We start from the raw sequence: 19,036 nt of genomic DNA, 5'->3' as shown, positions 1-19,036 counted from the left end.
TTGTGGTAGCTTCTCTTGTTGCAGAGCACAGGCTCTAGCGTGAGGGCTCTATAGCTGTGGCACAGTCTTAGTTGTCCCACAGCCTGTGGAATCTTCCCAGACCAGGAAGTGAACCCATGTCCCCTGCATTGGCAGGTGGATTCTTAACCACTGGTCCATCAGGGAAGTCCAGTATTCAAGCTTTTACTACAAGGTACCCTGGATGTTGCAAAAATAGTACAGAGAGTTTCTGTGTGTTGGCATCTTTCCCTAAATATTAGCATCAGAAATAACCATAGTACAATTATCAAAAACAAAAAATGAACATTATACAACATGAAGTGGTTTTCTCCTAAAGATACTGCATGCCACAACTAAAGATCCCACATGCTGCAAGGAAGACTGAAGATCCTGAGTGCCACAACTGAGACCCAGTGCAGTCAAGTAAAACAAAAAAAAAGAATAGATCTTAAAATATTGTATATTCATACAATGAAATATTGTTTTGCCATAAAAAGGAATGAAGGAGTAATATATGTTGCAATATAAATGAACCTTGAAAACATTATTCTAATAAAATGAAAGAAGCCAAGACATAAAAGGGCACATATTGTCTGATTCCTTTTATATGAAATGCCCAAAACAGGCAAATCTATAGAAACAGAAAGTAGATTAGTGGTTGCCAGATGCGGGGGGAAGGGGAGCATGAAGAATGACTGCTTAATAGTAACCGGGTTTCTTTTTGGCCTGATGAAAATATTCTGGAATCAGACAGTGGTGATGGTTATACAACCCTGTGAATGTATTAAAAATTATTGAATAATATACTTTGAAATGGTTAAAATGGTGACTTTTTTCTTGTTTGAATTTTACCTTAATTTAAAAAAAGTTTTACATAGAGTGAGTCTTTGGAAAAAAATTTAAACAAGTATTTATTTTTTGAAGATATAAAGATGACAAAATATCCTGGAATAGGATTTGCTTGTAAACTACTTCAGGGTGGAAGAGAGGAAACAAAACTCATCATGACTTGATTACTGAAGCTAGATGATGGGGACATGAGTATTTGTTACTGTTCTACTTCTGTATTTGTTTGAAATTTTCTAAGCCCAGTCTTTTAAAAGTTTTAAAATACCCATCAATTCTATTCCTACGTATATACCCAGGAGGAATTAAAGTTTATGTCCACACAATGATATGTACCCAAATGCTCACAGCAGCTTTATTCATAACAATCAAAACCTGGAAAACCTAGAAATAGTCCAAATGTAAATGTCCATCAACAGGTGAATAGACAAACCATGGTTCATTCATATAATGGAATACTACTCGGTAATAATAGAAATGAACTTCTAAATACATGCAACAACAGGGATGCAAACACTGAGTGAATCAAGTCCTATATGAAAGATTACATATTGTGTACTTCCAATTATATGATATCCTAGAACTTGCAAAATCAATCTATAGTTTTAGAAGTCAGGATAGTGATTCCCTTTGTGGGGCAGTGAGTGGAAAGGAGCACACAGAGATCTTCTGGGAGGGCTGGAAGTGTTCTTTCAATATTTCTCCATCTATCTAAGTGCTGTTGATGTGTCCTCTTTTATATATGAGAGCATGCTCAGTCACTCAGTCGTGTCCAACTTTAGCGAGTCATAGCCCGCCAGGCTCCTCTGTCCATAGGATTGTCTAGGCAAGAATACTAGAGTGGGTTGCCATTGCCTACTCCGGGGGATCTTCCCAACCCAGGGAACGAACCCGAGTCTTCCGTGTCTCCTGCACTGGCAGGCAGATTCTTTACCACTGAGCCACCTGGGAAGCCCCTTCTTTTCAGTATAAATACTAACAAATGCCATACATCATTAAGCCTGCTCCATGCTGTGCACCTCAGCACTTATGCCCTGGCATTGGCCCTGCCCATGGAAGACACCTGCGTGTGCAGAGCCCAATCCTGGAAGCCTCTCCCATCAGTGCACCTTCTGATGCATCTGCAGGTGGACTCTCTGACTGAAGCCCTTCCCACATATAGCACACGGGTAGGGCTTCTCCCCTGTGTGCACCCTCTGGTGCCTCTTGAGGGCTGAGTGATGCCTGAAGTCCCTGCCACAAGCCGCACATCTGTAGGGCCGCTCACCCGTGTGGACTCTCCGGTGGATACCCAGGTCCTTGCTCCAGCTGAAGCACTTCCCACAGGCCTCGCACCGGAACGGCCTCTCTCCCGTGTGAACACGCTGGTGCAGGTAGAGGTTGGCTCTCTGGCTGAAGCCCCGGCCGCAGGTGTCGCACAGATAGGCCTTGTCTCCTGCATGGCCCTGCTGGTGTCGAGCCAGCGCAGAGCGCGAAGTGAAGCGCCTGTCACATACCTCACAAGCATGGGGCTTCCTTCCTGTGTGGACACTCTGGTGGATCTGCAGGGCTGCCCTGCGGCTGAAGTCCTTTCCACACTCATGGCAGCTGAAGGGTTTCTCACCTGTGTGGATGCGCTGGTGGATGGAGAGGTTGGAGCTGCGGCTGAAGTCCTTTCCGCACACACTGCATCTATAGGGCTTCTCACCTGTGTGCACTCGCCGATGGATGGACAAATTGGAGCTCCGGCTGAAGTCCTTCCCACATTCCTCACATGTGTGAGGTTTCTTTCCCATGTGCTCCTTCTTGTGCCTTCTCAGAGCAGATCCTGAGTGGAAGACTCCAGAATACTCTATACATCGGTAGGGCTCATCTCCTGGGAGGAGCACAGGAAGGTTAAGGTCCGCTGTCCTTTCACTGAAGGCTTTTCCACACATGGCATATGGAGAAGGCTTCTCTCCAATATGGGTTTGCTGGTGAATTAGAAGGTTTCTGAGCTGGCTGAAGTCTTGGCCATGCTGGGGACAGTTATAGAGTTTTTCTCCTGGAGATACTGGCCAAGACAGGATCCCATCATTCTCATCCCTGACTCCTGGGACAAAGGAAATTAGATGATGAAAGTGAGCATGGGGGGCTTCCCTGGTGGTCCAGTGGTTAAGAATTCACCCTGCAGTGTAGGGAACATGGGTTTGATCCCTGGTCTGGGAAGATCCCACGTGCTGCAGAGCAACTAAGCCCTTGCACCACAACTACTGAGCCCATACTCTAGAGCTGGCAAGCTGCAACTACTGACCTGCATGCCTAGAGCCTGGGCTCTGCAACAAGAGAAGCAACTGCAGTGAGAAGCTTGTACACCACTACTGCAGAGTAGCCCTCACCTGCCACAACTAGAGAAAGCCGGTGTATAGCAACAAAGATCCCACACAGCCAATAAATAGATAACAAATAAAATATATATATTGAGGAGAAAAAAAGAAAGTGAGCGGTGGTTTTGTCTAAGGCTGCACGGTGCTCCTGAACACTCTCAGACAGTAGTGGTCAGGCAAAGAAACTTCACTGAATCAAGAAGTGCTGCTGCTGGTCTCTGTCTTTCTTACTTTACACCTTCCATTTCTGCTTCAAAGGTATGGGGAAGATCATTGAGAACCTTTTCCTTAGTAGTTGCTCTTCAGTCACTAAGTTGGGTTCAGCTCTTTGTGACCCCATGACTGGCAGTATGCCAGGCTTCCCTGGCCTTCACCATCTCCCACAGTTTGGGAGCCATCCAACCATTTCATCCTCTATCACCCCCTTCTCCTCTTGCCCTCAATCTTCTCCAGCCTCAGGGTCTTTTCTAATGAGTCAGCTCTTCACATCAGGTGGCCAAAGTATTGGAGCTTCAGCTTCACCATCAACCTTCCCATGAATATTCAGGGTTGATTTCCTTTAGAACTGATTGATCTCCTTGCTGTCCAAGGGACTTTCAAGAGTCTTCTCCAGCACAATTCGAAAGCATCAATTCTTCAGCACTCAGCCTTCTTAATGGTCCAACTCTCACATCTACATATGATTACTGGAAAAACCATAGCTTTGACTATAGACACCTTTGTCAGCAAAGTGATATCTTTGCTTTTTAATACACTGTCTAGGTTTGTCAGAGCTTTTCCTTAGTTAAAGAAATTAAATGTTACTAGAAACACCAAGTCAAATTCCATGAGCTACAAAGGGGTTAATGCTGTCAAAGCATAATTATCAAAAAGTTAAAAATAGAACTTTCATACAAATATGGAGTGAACATCTGTCAAAAGTATTTTTTGTTAATATATTTATTTATTTGCAACAGGCCTTAGTTATGGCATGTGAACTCCTAGTTGCGGCATGTGGGATCCAGTTCCCCAACCAGGGACTAGACCTGGCCCCCACCCCTGCACTGAGAGCACAAAGTCTTAGCCACTGGACCACCAGGGAAGTCTCTGTCAAAAGTTATAATGAGGAACCAACAAGATGGTAAGTTTGGTTCCAAAGGCATTCTGGAGTTTAGGCATTTAATGCTTAAAGTATATATATATTTTAATAAATACATAAATAAATATATATTTATGTATTTATTTATTTTTACCTCTACTTTATTTATTATTACCACTTTAATAAATAAATAAATTTATTTATTTATTTATTTATTTTTACCTCCAATCAAGTAAATATTTAATATTTTCAATTAAATTATTGGCATAAAAAGTCAAATAATACATGTTTTTAAAGTTGCTACCCACCCCTTCGTGGATTCATAGGATTATTAATGGCATTTTCTCCTGGCTGACTGGTACTCACCTGAATAAGAGCTTCTTGGTATTGTTTCTTCCATCCACACATCATCTTCTTGTTCAAAATGGAAAATCATTTCTGGTTCAGACAGCAGATGCCCTGCTTGAGACAAAAGACATGTTGATTAGGGCAATGTGGTATGGACAAGGACCTTCCCACAAGTCAAATCTTATCTTCTGGTATTCGTAAAAGGTGAATACAACATTGGAAAGGTGAATAAAACCGTTAGGCATCAAAACTACATTTTATATTTATGTATATTATATATATATATACACACACATGTATACATATATATATATACACACACGTATACATATACATATATGTATACACACACACACACATACAGGCATGCAAACTCAGTGGCTCAGACATGGCCAACTCTTTGTGACCTCATGGACTGTATCCCACCAGGCTCCTCTCTCCACTGAATTTTCCTAGGGAGAATATTGGAGCTGGGTGCCATGCCCTTCTCCGGGGTTCTTCCTGACCCAGGGATCGAACCTGAGTCTCTTGTGGCTCCTGCACTGGCTGGCAGATTCTTTATCACTGAGCCACCTGGAAATCCCATATGTATATATACATACACACACATACATATATAAATATATATACACAAAAACCAGAGAAGGCAATGGCACCCCACTCCAGTACTCTTGCCTGGAAAATCCCATGGATGGAGGAGCCTGGAAGGCTGCAGTCCATGGGGTCGCTGAGGGTCGGACACAACTGAGCGACATCACTTTCACTTTTTACTTTCATGCATTGGAGAAGGAAATGGCAACCCACTCCAGTGTTCTTGCCTGGAGAATCCCAGGGACGGGGGAGCCTGGTGGGCTGCCGTCTATGGGGTCACACAGAGTCGGACATGACTGAAGTGACTTAGCAGCAGCATACACAGAAACACACAAATAAACAAATAAATATATATTTTGCTTCTCAAAACAAAAAAATTGTTCTAGGAGTTCCAGGGAACTTCAGCGAAGAGGCCTATTTGCAATTTGTGTGTGTGCTAACTTGCTTCAGTTGTGTCCAACTCTTTGCAACCCTATGGAACCATAGCCCGTCAAGCTCCTCTGTCCATGGGATTATGCCCTCCTCCAGGAGATCTTCCCGACCCAGCAATCGAACCTGCATCTCTTACATCTCCTGCATTGGCAGGTAGGTTCTTTACCACTAGCGCCATGTGGGAAGCCCTATTTGCAATATACAACAGTAATAATTCTCAAGGGGTTGAACAGGCAGTAAGGATCCTGTGCCCAAATTCGATATCCAGGTATCAAACCCAGGTCTCCTGCACTGCAGGCAGATTCTTTACCATCTCAGCCACCAGGGAAGCCCTGTCTTATCTCTTTAGTCTCCTTTAATTTGGATAGGAACTGGCATCTCTCACCTTCATCCCAGGTATCTTTATGCTTTCTCAAATCTGATACCCACCACCATAAGGGATCAGGAATATGTGGCCCACTAAATGCAAATCCCCTCAGGATTTATTCCATACAACTGAACCAGCAGGAGATCAGGTGGGTTCTAGATGTGATTCTCACCCAAGGAGATGAGATTCCCAAAGTTCTCCAACATCACTTCTCGGTACAGGTGCCTCTGAGAAGGGTCCAGATGCTGCCACTCCTCCTCGGTAAAGTCGACAGCCACATCCTTGAATGTCACTAGCTCCTAAAAGAACAAACATGGTTATCCTCAGGTATACCTATCCTCACAGAGGAATGCAGCTGATGAGCACCAATGAATTCTGACATCTATATGTGGTCCTGGCAGTCTCCAGGGTCCTGAATCAGACTCACTTAGGTACACAACTATGCATCTGTTTTTATTATGTAGAATAGGGGGCCCCAACCTCTAGGATCTAATGCCTGATTATCTGAGGTGGAGCTGATGTAGTAATAATAGAAATAAAGTACAATAAATGTAATGTTGCTTGAACCATCTTAAAATCATCCCCCACCCCTACACCACACCGGTCCATGGAAAAACTGTCTTCCATGAAACAGGTCTCTGGTGCCAAAAAGATTGGGGACTGCTTATATAGAACATGGAAAAGATACAAGAGGCAGATTTAACAAAAAGAAAAAACAAAACTTTTCAGCCCTTAAAGTTTCTCTGGTAAGAAGAGTCAATTTCAACCAGAGCACATGAAAGGCTATATAACTCCAGAGGTGCCATCCACACAACAAATCTCAGTTTTGAGATTTACTCAGGGAAGGGTCTGGAGAAAGAATCTAGGGTAGACTGGGGCCATGAGGGCAGGTATCCTGGAGAAAGCCAGGTACTAGCCTTGTGGGATGGTTAAAATGTGAATAGAGGAAAGTGGGGAGTTCCAGCTGGCAAGAAAAAGGAGTGGATAGTCGTGTGGGAAGGAGCAAGTCAGAGATCTAAAATAAGGACTCTGGTTAATGAGACATGTTATCTAGGAAACCTCCCTCTGATGATTAAATACTAACAACGTTTATTTTGGACTCCGAATCCCCACTCACACATCCACAGTAGAAAGATATACAAACTCTTGGTATGGTTGCATGAAGGATTAATATTCAGTAGCAGTTCCCAAAGTGTGGTTCAGGGACCCATGAGGATCGCCGAGCTCTTGTCAGTGGTGTCTGTACAGTTAATATTATTTTCAATAATAATTCTAAGATATTATTAGGCTTATCCACTATCATTCTCTTACAGTTAAAGAGACGAATTTTTCAGAGGCTACATGATGTGCAATCTTGCAACAAAGAAACTGAGGAAGCAGATACAAGATTACAGCTGTTTTCTATTAAGGCAGACATTAAAGATGTTAGCAAAAATACAAAACATTTCCATTCTTTCAATTTTCTTTGGTCTGGAAAATAAGGTTTTTTTAAAAAAATGTGATATTAACTATAATGGATTAATTTTTGAATGGATTAATAAATACTTTAAAGTTTTGTTAGTTTGAACTTCTGATCTGGTAATATTGATAACCCACATAACAAAAGCCACTTTCAAAACTGTAAAGGAGTCCTGATACCAAAAAGCTTTGGAAATTACTGCTCTACAAGAAACGAAAATAAACTATATATGCATGAAATAACACAGATCAATCTCACAACAAACATTGAGAAAAGACAGGCACAGAAGAGTACTGTATGTATCCAGCTTCTATTTTAAAAGTTCAAAATCATACTAATCTACAGTATGAAAAGTCAGAATAGTGGCTATAATTATGGGGAAACACGGGTTCTTTCCTAGGGAGGGGTTTGTTCAGAGCATAAAGAGAACACACAGAATGGCTATGAGGGGAAATCAAGGATGGTGCAAGGATCAGACAACAGAAGAGTGTCACACCGCAGCAGCCTGGTCTCTGGTCCATTTTTGGCCTAAATGTTAAGCCTGCCAAATAAAGAATAAGGAAAAGAGGATTTGCAAAGGGCTATTAACTCATGAGGTGGGGATGATGGGAGCACACAGGGGCAAGCAGAGTGTCAAGCCAGACTACACGGTCCTTCGCGCAAAGCTGAAGCACTAAAAAACAGGTGATTCTGGGTAAAAAACCCAGAAATCCTTCTTTGAACTGCCTTCTTCTTCTCTGAAATAGTTATCTCCTGTATTCCATACAGATTTTTTTTTTTTTTTTTGAGAGGTGAGTTGTTTGTTGTTTCTGTTCACAAATTATTTCTCATTTAGGTTAAATACCCAGTGAACCAACATGAACCCTAAGTATACCAGCTGATGAGTTTTGACAAAAGAATACCCCTGTGTAACTCACATACCAATCATGACATAGATCATTTCCATCACTCCAGAAAGTTCCCTTGTGTTGTTTCCTCCTAGTTGATTCCCTGTCCTGACTCCTTGCTCTCAACAACCAATGATCTGCTGTCACTGTAGATTAATCTAGCCTGTTCTAGAATTTCGTATAAATGGAACTGATACCGACCAGGATTCTTGGCCTTTCCCAATCAACAGAAAATGACAAGAGGTTAGATAAGAAGTTCAAGCAAGGCCTTATTGGGTTTCCTGCAGCAGCAGAGAATAAAAGCAAGTAAAGCCTTCCCTTGCTCGCTCACTGCCTCCCTCCCCAGAGCTGGTTCCTTATACAGGATGAGAGTAGGGGTGTGTCCAGTGGTTGGGCAGGAGGAATGGCTTAGGTGTTCTGTCTACCCCTTTGTTGATGCTGTGTGCAAGGGGCATGTGTAAGACCTGCTTTTGCTCCCAACACCTTGGTTTTGCTCCGAGCTCTTCAGAGGTGGCAGTTGGGGTTTTTTGCCCTTTATGTATCTTTTGTCCAGAATTTGCCCCAACTGTGTATGCACAGTTATTGCAGTTATTTTTAGTCTCTTATACTTTTTTAGCATTTTGTTGCTCAAGGAGACATTGTCCAGGTGTAAGCCCTGCATCACTGGAGCAAAGGGCCCCAGGTCCCACCCTGTCTGAGAAGTACACAGCACATATCTGCCTTATCTTTTACCTTATATTTTATCTGGCATATCTTTCATATCTGGCTTATCTTTCTCAGCCTAATGCTTTTGATATTTATTCAAGTTGTTACATGAATCAGCAGTTTGTTCTTTTTTTTTTTCAACTGAGTAGTTCTTAATTATATGGAATAAGACATTTTGTTTATCTACTTATCAGTTGATGGTCATTTCTGGTTTGGGGCTGTTATAAACAAAGTTGCTAATAGTCACATACAGTTTTTTTTTAATATAATTTTATTTATTTTTGGCCGTGCTGTGTCTTCGTTGCTGCACGTAGGCTCTTGTCTAGTTGCAGTGCGCAGACTGCTCACTGTAGAGGCTTCTCTTGTTGTAGAGCACAGGCTCTAGGGCTCATGGGCTTTAGTAAGTGCAATAGTTGCAGTTCCCAGGCTCTAGAGCACAAGCTCAATAGTTGTGGTGCACAGCCTCGGTTGCTCCGCGGCACGTAGGATCTTCCCAGACGAGGGGTCGAAGCTGTGTCTCCTGCATTGGCAGGCGGATTCTTTACCACTGTGCCACCCGGGAAGCCCCTAGTCACATACAGATTTTTGTGTGGACATATATTTTCATTTCCTCTGGGTAAATACCATGGGATTTCTGGGTCAATGGTAAGTGTGTGCTTAATTATATAAGAAACTCTAAAACTGTTTTTCAAAGTATATTATACTATTTTACACTCCTACCAGCAATGCTCAGACATTTGGAGAAACTGGAGTAACATAAGTCTAGCCCAGAGCCAGCACAATATACGTGTTGTATTGCTTTCCTCTCCCAACACCCTCAAAATGAGGTATGTGGGTGATATTTTCAGGGAGAGAAGGCAGACTCTAATTTACCTGTAATCTGGGCATTTCCTCCTCTTCCTGAAGAAGGACAGAGTCTTCAGAAGGCAGTGCTGGGTAAAAAGAAAGAAGCTGTGAAAAATGAACTTGGCTCACTGAAACAGACCAGTATCTTAGTTACCAAGAAGGGAGAAGGGGGCATGTTATATTCAGTTGGTGACACTGGTTCTCGTTTACCATTACCTGACACACATTCCCCTAGAAAGATTTTTCCTCTTTATACTTTCACAGATAGCCTTTCGACCCCATTACTTTGTCCCCAGCCCCCCCAAACACTCACTGAATACCTACTATGTGCTTCAGCAGTGATTTAACTCTCACCTTTTTCCTTAGCCTCTGAGGTCATTCCAGCTTCAATGTGGCCCCACATCCTGCCCGCCCTGTTAGGAAGGGAATCCCCGTAGCCCAGTGGCTCTGCTGGGGGAATCTCTCTTCAGCCTCTCCAAGCTCCACCTGGAACATCCAGAGGGAGTTTCAGGAGGTGTTGTCTCCACGAAAGACGGAACTCCTGCATGTGGGGGGCCTCCTGCGGCCTTCATGCTCAGGTAGCTGTTTTGTTCCTGTAGGCAGGAGAGGAGATGTCCCAGCAGCCCAGACTTCAGGTTAGGGCCTGGACTCTCTATTTAAGTGAGGACGCTGTTAATGAACTGAAGTATAGTTAAGGTGATAAACATTTACTAAGCATCCACTGTGTACAAGGCATGCCCCTACTTCCCAGGGGTACCCGGCTCTGACTTTCTCAAGACTGTAGGTTCACAGGTTGATCCAGTCACATGGCAGCAAATGCTGCCACCTCCATGAAGATTTCCTGAAAACTTCCCACTGTGGGATGCATGCGTGCATGCTCAGTCATTCAGTCATGTCCAACTCTTTGTGACACTATGGACTGTAGCCCACCAGACTCTTCTGTCCATGTAATTCTCCAGGCAATAATACTGGAGTGGGTGGCCATTTTCTCCCTCAGGGGATCTTTCTGACCCAAGGATCAAACCAGTATCTCCTGCATCTCTTGCATTGGCAGGTGGGTTCTTTACCGCTACACCACCTGGGAAGCCCCACTTTGGGATGTTAGTTGCTCAGTTGTGTCTGACTTCTCAAAACCCCATGGACTGTAGTCCGCCAGGCTCCTCTGTCCATGGGATTTCCCAGATAAAAGTACTGGAGTGGGTTGCCCTTTCCTTCTCAGAGGATCTTCCTGACCCAGGGTTTCCTGCATTGCAGGCAGATTCTTTACCATGTGAGCCACCAGAGAAGCCCTTTGGGATACAGATCTATAATTCTCAAAAGGCAAACTTGTGAAATTCTTGAATTTCTCTTTTTCTTTTTTTTTGCTATCAGATCAATAAATGTTTCAAAATCTGAAAAGCTTCTCGTTAGAGAGGCTGTGGGAAAATGATCAGTCTTTTATGCTTTTAGAATGTAAGTAGGTACAGTCTTCTGGAGGACAGCAATTTGATTGTGTCCATCAAATGGAGGGGGCAGGTAGGGTCAGGAAGCATGGTTATGAAAGTGAACAAGGAAACTTTAGGAGGTGATAAGATATATTGGTCATCTTGACTGAGATGATGGGTTTCATGAGTATATTGAAATGTCAAAATATATAAAATTGAACAGTTTAAATATATGTAGTTTATCATGTGTCTGCACTCAGAAGGGCTTTGCAGAGATACAGCCAGGCCAGTGACTTACATGTCATGTGTGATACCAAACTCCCAACTGGGATACCTCCACCTTTTACACCTGGAACTGTAATTTCCACTGAGACAAGAAAGGACTTACAACTCCCCTTCGGTCCTCACTGGTCAAGAGTGTGGAGAATTCTCTTCTGCAGATAACTGGGGAGGTGATTGAGGGCTTCCCCAATGACTCAGTGGGTAAAGAATCTCCCTGCAATGCAGGAGATACAGGAGATGCAGGTTTGATCCTTGGGTTGAGATGATCTGCTGGAGGAGAGCATGACCAGAGCATTTCCAGTAGTTTTGCCTGAAGAATCCTCTGGACTGAGGAGCCTGGTGGGCTACAGTCCATAGGTCCACAAAGAGTCGGACACGACTGATTGCCTAAGCACGCATACACACGGCAGTGACCATAGGTGTGACCTTCCTGGCTTCGCTACCCCAGAGGCAAGTACCCAGGGGAAGGTCATTCAACTCCAAAGCATCAGGGAGCTTAGCGAAGCTGCTGACCACTTTGAGCTCAGGAGTTTCTCAGATGCAAAGTGGCAGCAAGCCTTTGGCAATCCATAGAGGGCCTGGCTGGAGAAGAGCCCATCCTGGTGTCCAAGACAATCTGCCCATCCCTCTAATAACACATCCCTAGGCTCACTTATAGAAAAAGCCCACTGAGGGACTTCCCTGGTGGTCCAGTGGCTAAGACTCTGTGCTTTCAATGCAGGGGGCTCAGGTTCAATCCCTGGTCAGGGAACTAGATCCCATATGCCTCAACAAGAGCTCTGATGATGCAACTAAAGATCTCGCATGACACAAGGAAGATCTAAGATCATGTGTGTAGCAACTAAGACCCAACAAAACCAAATTAAAATAATTTTTTTTTAAAGAAGTGTTAAAAAAATAAAAGCCCACTGAGTCAGAGATGAAGGTGGTTTCACAGGAGCACCTACAACAAAAGTGAGGATACAAGATTTTGGCCCCGCCTCCTCAAAGTCCAAGTTATCTCCAAAATAAGAGACACCAGAATATATTGTCACCATAAACACCAAACCTCACGACGTCCCTGTTGGCTTAGATAGTAAGAATCTGCCAGGAACGCAGGAGACCCAGGTTCGATCCCTGGGTCAGGAAGATCCCCTGGAGAATGGAATGGCTATCCAGTCCAGTATTCTTACCTGGAGAATTCCATGGACAGAGGAACCTAGTGGACTACAGTCCATGGGGTGGCACAAGTCGAACACGACGAGCGACTAACACTTTCTTGACCCCTACTACATCTCAAACCAAGGGGCACTTCCTAACTCCTCTCTACAGCTCCACACATCTAGCTGCCCTCATAAACACCTAAGAATTTACAGCCCCATAAGCTGCCCCTCTGGACTAAGAATGCTGCCTGCCATATAAGTAAACAAAGGATGTTGTGGCCAGCTAGTCAGCAGCCACTGCAGCCAGCCCCGACTGTGCACCCTGACCGGTATCAAGCCGGAGACAGGCATATTTACCCTAGATAGTTAAGGTGCATATCAAAGGAATGACTTCAGGAAGCCCAGACTCCTGCACTTCCTCATACAAAGAAAATCGCTTAGTTCATTAACTTTAGCTGTCCGTTTTTTTCTAATTAACAGTAATCGTTTCTTGTTCTAACTACCTGGGCTTTCTCACAAAATCCCTATAATCCTGGCTCCTCCTTAGCTCTTCAGAGCAGTCCCTGAGAGCCATGTGAGAAAGGCCACCAGATAAAACATAAACTTTTAGGTTGTGCGGTTTTTTTTCCAGTCAACACTCCCAAAGCCCTGGACGCTGTTTCACTGTCCCTTCCCCATCAACCTGGGGTTGCAAAGCCCCAGCTGCCTCGCCAACCAAAATGCCCGGCATAGGCTGTCTCCCAAATACAAGGAACCCTGCCCTCCAGTCCCTCAACCCATGGATGCCTGCAGGCCACCAACCTTGGGACCACTGTCGTAGAGATTCACCCCTATTTCAATAAAACCAAGATGCTCCCTGCGTCCCCCATCAGACCCCGCGACTCCCGGACCTTCGGTTTTCGCCTTCCCCTTTCGCACGATCCGGGGACCTTCGGCTATTCTCGCTGCCTTCAGCCAGTAAAACTGGGGGACTCACCTCTCTAGGCCTGGAGATCTTGGGCATGGAGGCCGCCACAGGGCCTTCACCAGCCTTCGTTCCACGCAATGAGCCCGATACACCCGCACCGCCGACCCAGAAGGCCCAGCCGATGGGGTCTGGGCGCAAGCGGGCGCGGAGGCCTGGCGGCTGGACCACATCTCCCAGAAGCCCCTGCGCAGGCCGGGAAGCTCTCCAAGCCCCGCCCCAAGGCTCGATCCGGGCGTGGCGAGGCCAGAGCAGGTGAGCTCCGGGTCTCACGTGGAAACAGCTAGCTTGCGAGGGCTGGGCGTACAAACACAAAACCAGACAAGCGCCTCGTCCTATTGTCTACAACCAGAAATAACAAAACACCTGTAATTTCTCGATTCAGGCATAACTGTGTTTAAGCTTACATGCGTGCAGTGCTGTGTCACTTCAGTCGTGCAGGACTCTTTGCGACCCTATGGACTGTAGCTTGCCAGGCTCCTCTGTCCACGGAATTCTCCAGGCGAGAATACTGGAGTGGGTTGCCATGCCCTCCTCCAGGGGATCTTCCCGATCCAGAAATCGAACCCACCTCTCTTGCCTCTCCTGCGTTGGCAGGAGTGTTCTTTACCACTAGGACCAGCCAGGAGGCTCTTAAGCTTATATCCTTTCATATAAATATTTGTCCTCTTTGTTGTCGCTAAGTCCCAACTGACTCTCTGAGACCGCATGAACTGCAGCATGCCAGGCTTCCCTGTCCTTCACTATTTGTCTTCTTAACCTGCTTTTAAAATCATATATATTGAACATTGTGTTCTTCCACAATGTTTTGTAAATTCTACAGGCCATCTATGTAATTAATGTATTTTTGTAAATTCTACAGGCCATCTATGTAATTAATGTATTATCTCATTTTTGTTAGGTTGCTTCAAATTACTAGTATTGCAGCCACCACTGCTTATGTTTGTCATTGACTCAAAAGCAGGGAACTGGCAGGGAACAGGCAAAGCTTTATACTGAAAAAAAAAAAGGGAAGGCTTCAGGTGTATTTTGATCGGAGGTCATTGTCCAAGAGAAGCTAGAGGTGAGCCAACTACAAAAAGTGCAACTTTTGTGGTTGGTTTGGAGGTGGTGATTTGGTTTTCTCCGGTTGGTTCTGAGTTGGAAGCAGAGGCGAAAGATAGGGAAGCTAGCAGTTATTGACCAAGTCCTGAGAGTTCTGCACTGGTTGCTGCCAAGTTTGTAGTTTGGTTTTCTGGTTTCTGCAGATTTTGTGGGTCAGAGTTCTATTATAATATACAATCTGGCATTGTCTGTTTGTATATCTGTTCTTTCAACTTTAGTGGTTTCAAACAACAGCAATCATTTATTATCTTTCATGGTTTTTCTGGGTCAGGAATTCAGAAACAGCCTAGCTGGACAGTTCTGGCTCAGACTTTTCTTGATGGCTAAACCTGGAACAGTGTGAAATTCCAGGAGCAACTGGAAGCTGGCTGGACATCTATTTCGTGTAATCTCAAGGGTTTGTCCATCTGGTTTTTCTGTGTGGGCTAGTTTGAGCTTCTTAACAGCATGGTGTTAGTGTCAGTCGGTCAGTCGTGCCCGACTCTTTGTGACCCTGTGGACTGCAGTCCACCAGGCTCCTCTGTCCATGAGATTTTCCAGGCAAGGATACTAGAGTGGGTTGCCATTTCCTTCTCCAAGGGATCTTCCCAATCCAGGGATCGAACCCGGGTCTCCTACATTGCAGGCAGATTCTTTACCGACTGAGCTACACAGACATCTTAAACTGTAGCTCAAAATCCTGAGAAAGATTCAGATGGAAGATGAATCACTTCTTATGGCTAGTCTCAGAATCACAGAGCATCATTTCCCCTGTACTTACAGTTTTAAAAGCCCATCCAGATTCAAAGGGAAAGAACATGCACTCCACTTCCTGATGGGAAAATAACAAGGTTCTGGAAGACCATGTGGAAACAAAAATATAGTTATGGCAATTTTTGGAAAATATAATTTGCCATGAACTGCAAACAGATCAAAGCAGAGAAAGCAGTTTTAATTTCACTCTGCTATGAAGACTGGATATTTATATTGTTGTTCAGTCTCTAAGGCCTGACTCTTTGCGACCCCCATGGACTACAGCATGCCAGGCTTCCGTGTCCTTCACTATCTCCCAGAATTTGCTCAGACTCATGTCCATTGTGTTGATGATGCCATCCAACCATCTCATCCTCTGTTGCCTCCTTCTCCTCCTGCCCTCAATCTTTCCCAGCATCAGGGTCTTTTCCAATGAGTTGGCTCTTCTCATCAGGTGGCCAAAGTATTGGCTCTTCAACATCAGCATCAGTCCTTCCAATGAATATTCAGAGTTGATTTCCTTTAGGATTGACTGGTTTGATCTCCTTGCTGTCCAAGGGACTCTCAGGAGTCTTCTCTAGCACCATAATTGGAAAGCATCAATTCTTCGGTGCCCAGCCTTCTTTATGTCCAACTCTCACATCTGTACATGACTACTGGAAAAACCATAGCTTTGACTATACAGACCTTTGTCAGCAAAGTGATGTCTCACCTTTTTAATATGCTATCTAGGTTTATCATTGGAGCAGGAAATGGCAACCCACACTAGTATTCTTGCCTGGGGAATTCCATGGACAGAGGGGCCTGGCAGGCTACAGTTCATGGGGTCGCAGACTCAGACACGACTGAGCAACTAACACAAAACACAGGTTTATCATAGCTTTTCTTCCAAAGAGCAAGCTTCTTTTAATTTCATGGCTGCAGTCACTGTCCAGTGATTTTGGAGCCCAAGAAAATAAAATCTGCCACTGTTTCCATTTTGTCCTCATCCATTTGCCATGAAGTGATAGGACCAGATGCCATGATTTTAGTTTTTTGAACATTGAGTTTTAAGCCATATTTTTCACTCTCCTCTTACACCTTCATCAAGAAGATATTTATATTAGTGAGCTGAAATTATCTGTAGTAAGTAGGAGTGATCAAAAAAATCATGATCTTTAATTAAAGTTTAAGAGAATCAGAGAAGACCTAGCTCCACTGTGCATGTTTAAGGTGATAATGAGAGTGAATTTCCTGGTGGTCCAGTGGTTAGGATGCCACACTCACTGTCAAGAGCTCAGGTTCAGTCCTTGGTAGGGGAACTAATATGCAAGCTGTGTGGTATGTCCAAAACAAATAAACAAACAAAAAATGACAATGTAAGACAAAAATGAAGCTGTCTTCCTTTACCCTCCTTGAGTATTAGGTTCAAAGTGATAATAATTGATCAAGATTATTCTGCACAATTAGAGTATTAGGGCTAACTGAGACTAACTCAGACTGAGAATTTGTCTCAGTGAAAAGAGCAGGACTAACTTAGAGACTTTCTACAGGATCCAATATTACAGACATGGAAAACTCCTAATCCCAAATACTTTAACTACCTACAATAATCTCCTAAACTTAACTTTTTTTTTTTTTTTAAACTTAACTTCTTACTCATGTATTTTAGTTAAGTAAACATTTCCCAGATGTGTTCATTTCTCACAAACATTAATGACAAGTAGGAGGGAAAAGGTTTCATGGTCAAATTACTTTGTGACATGCTAGAATATACAGGATGAGCTCTGGGGTCTGTTGTGGTGAATTTCTGTACTTTTTATTCTACTCCACTGACCTATTTGTCTATCCTTAGACAAATACCACAGTCTTCATTGGTTTATCATAGCTCTATAGCAAGTCTTGAAATCAGAAGTTCTCCAGTTTGTTCTTTTTCAATACTGATTTTGGTTGTTCTAGGTCTTTGGATTTCTCTATAAATTTTAGAATGCTTTTATCAACTTAAAATTTAAAAAAACATTCTGGTACTTTGGCTAGGAGAGTATTGAATCTATAGGTAAATTTGGGGAAATTTTAGTAAAGACATTGAATTTTCCAATCCATAGCCATGGTATTGCCATCTGTTTAGATCTTTTCTAGGGAATTCTCTGGCGGTCCAGTGGTTAGGACTTTGCACTTTCATTGCCAGGGCCCAGGTTCAATCCCTGGTTGGGGAACTGGGATCTCACAAGTTATGCAGCAGGGCCAAAAAAAAAAAAAACATATCTTGACTAATTTCCCTTGGCAATGTTTTGCAGTTTTCCATATAAAGATCTTTCATATCTTTTACTAAACTTATTCCTAAGTATGATTTTATCTTGCCCTGGTTTTCTTACTATCATGGGAATGAACACCTTTCATACCATACATTCAAACTGCAGTGAGAGTTGAAATTCTGTGATTGTTTTAACAGCCTCTTTCCCACCTCCCACTACATCCTCGTACTAAATGCATGTCAATGACTGGATTCATTAGCTGTTTTAAAGACTCTTCAAACGAGAAGTAGACAGGGTATAAATGAATGAACACAGTGATATTCCAGCAGGTCAGATAACTCTTGTTTATTTATAAAATATATCCCATTCTGTCAAGTACTGATAAGAAAGGTGCAACTAGAAGACATTGAGGATTGATAATATATTTTCACTTATAATATTTTAGTTATTTAAATTCTAGAAATTCCATGTGAATTGTCTTGTGTTGTATTCCAAGAACCCCTTGCTATCCAAGTCTATTTGGTTTCCAAATTCAAATACTAAGGAACACTGTATTAACTAAATTGATTTGATTTCCAAATTTCAAAAAGTGAGTAACAAATTTAAATAAAGATTTTTTAGAAATGTTTTGTTCCAAAATTCAGATTGTGACAAGTATTTATTTCCTTTCAATAGATTACTAGATTTAGCTTGCTAATTTTTAACATTGCATATTTTCATAACTGATTCTGGGCATATTATTTTTTTGTGTCCTTCCAGCAAGTTTTATCATTAGGGTTATGACAGATTCATAAAATCAGATAACTTGCCACCTCAGTCTGTGTCCTGGAAGAGTTCCTAACACATTTCATAGTTTCATCTATAAATATATATATATATATATGTTTTTAGTGTAGCTGACATTTATTTGTTTAATTTTTTACTTCACCTCATGGTTCGCAGGATCTTAGTTCCCTCATCAGGGATCAAACCTGGACTCCCAGCAATGGGAGCATGGAGTCCTAACCACTGGATTGCCATGGAATTCCCCTGACATTTATGTTTTTGGTTTAAAAAATGTTCCTTCTGGAGAGAATCTATTAAAGATTTTATACTTCTCTAGTCAATTCTGATATCAAGTCAATCCAATTTCTTTCTAAAAATCATACACTTTGTCCAGATTTTTGGATATATTCTAAAAAACATCTATAGTACTTTTAAGTTTGAGATAAAAATCATACACTGTATGTATTTACCCTTTTAAAGTATAG

At 42.9% G+C, this 19,036-nt stretch overlaps 1 protein-coding gene and 2 non-coding genes across 3 annotated transcripts in view; 2 read left to right on the top strand and 1 right to left on the bottom strand.

Annotated features, from left to right (window-relative positions):
- Positions 1-886: 886 nt before the first annotated feature.
- The window catches only part of LOC133229426 (zinc finger protein 629-like), a 36,614-nt gene continuing 18,464 nt past the window's right edge, over positions 887-19,036 (bottom strand). The window contains 6 exon segments of the mRNA XM_061385799.1: positions 887-2,917; positions 4,636-4,731; positions 6,180-6,306; positions 9,932-9,990; positions 10,259-10,368; positions 13,643-14,058. Of these exon segments, the coding sequence (XP_061241783.1) occupies positions 1,842-2,917; positions 4,636-4,731; positions 6,180-6,306; positions 9,932-9,990; positions 10,259-10,368; positions 13,643-14,058 (1,884 nt within the window). The 3' untranslated portion in view covers positions 887-1,841.
- TRNAE-UUC (transfer RNA glutamic acid (anticodon UUC)) lies at positions 12,289-12,361 on the top strand. Its single transcript has one exon. It is a non-coding gene; the product is annotated as a tRNA-Glu (tRNA).
- TRNAE-UUC (transfer RNA glutamic acid (anticodon UUC)) lies at positions 17,676-17,747 on the top strand. The gene has a single exon. It is a non-coding gene; the product is annotated as a tRNA-Glu (tRNA).

Source organism: Bos javanicus, chromosome 18, assembly GCF_032452875.1.
Source record: "Bos javanicus breed banteng chromosome 18, ARS-OSU_banteng_1.0, whole genome shotgun sequence".
NCBI classification, from domain to species: Eukaryota; Metazoa; Chordata; class Mammalia; order Artiodactyla; family Bovidae; genus Bos; species Bos javanicus.
This window is presented reverse-complemented; position numbering and strand designations above follow the sequence as displayed.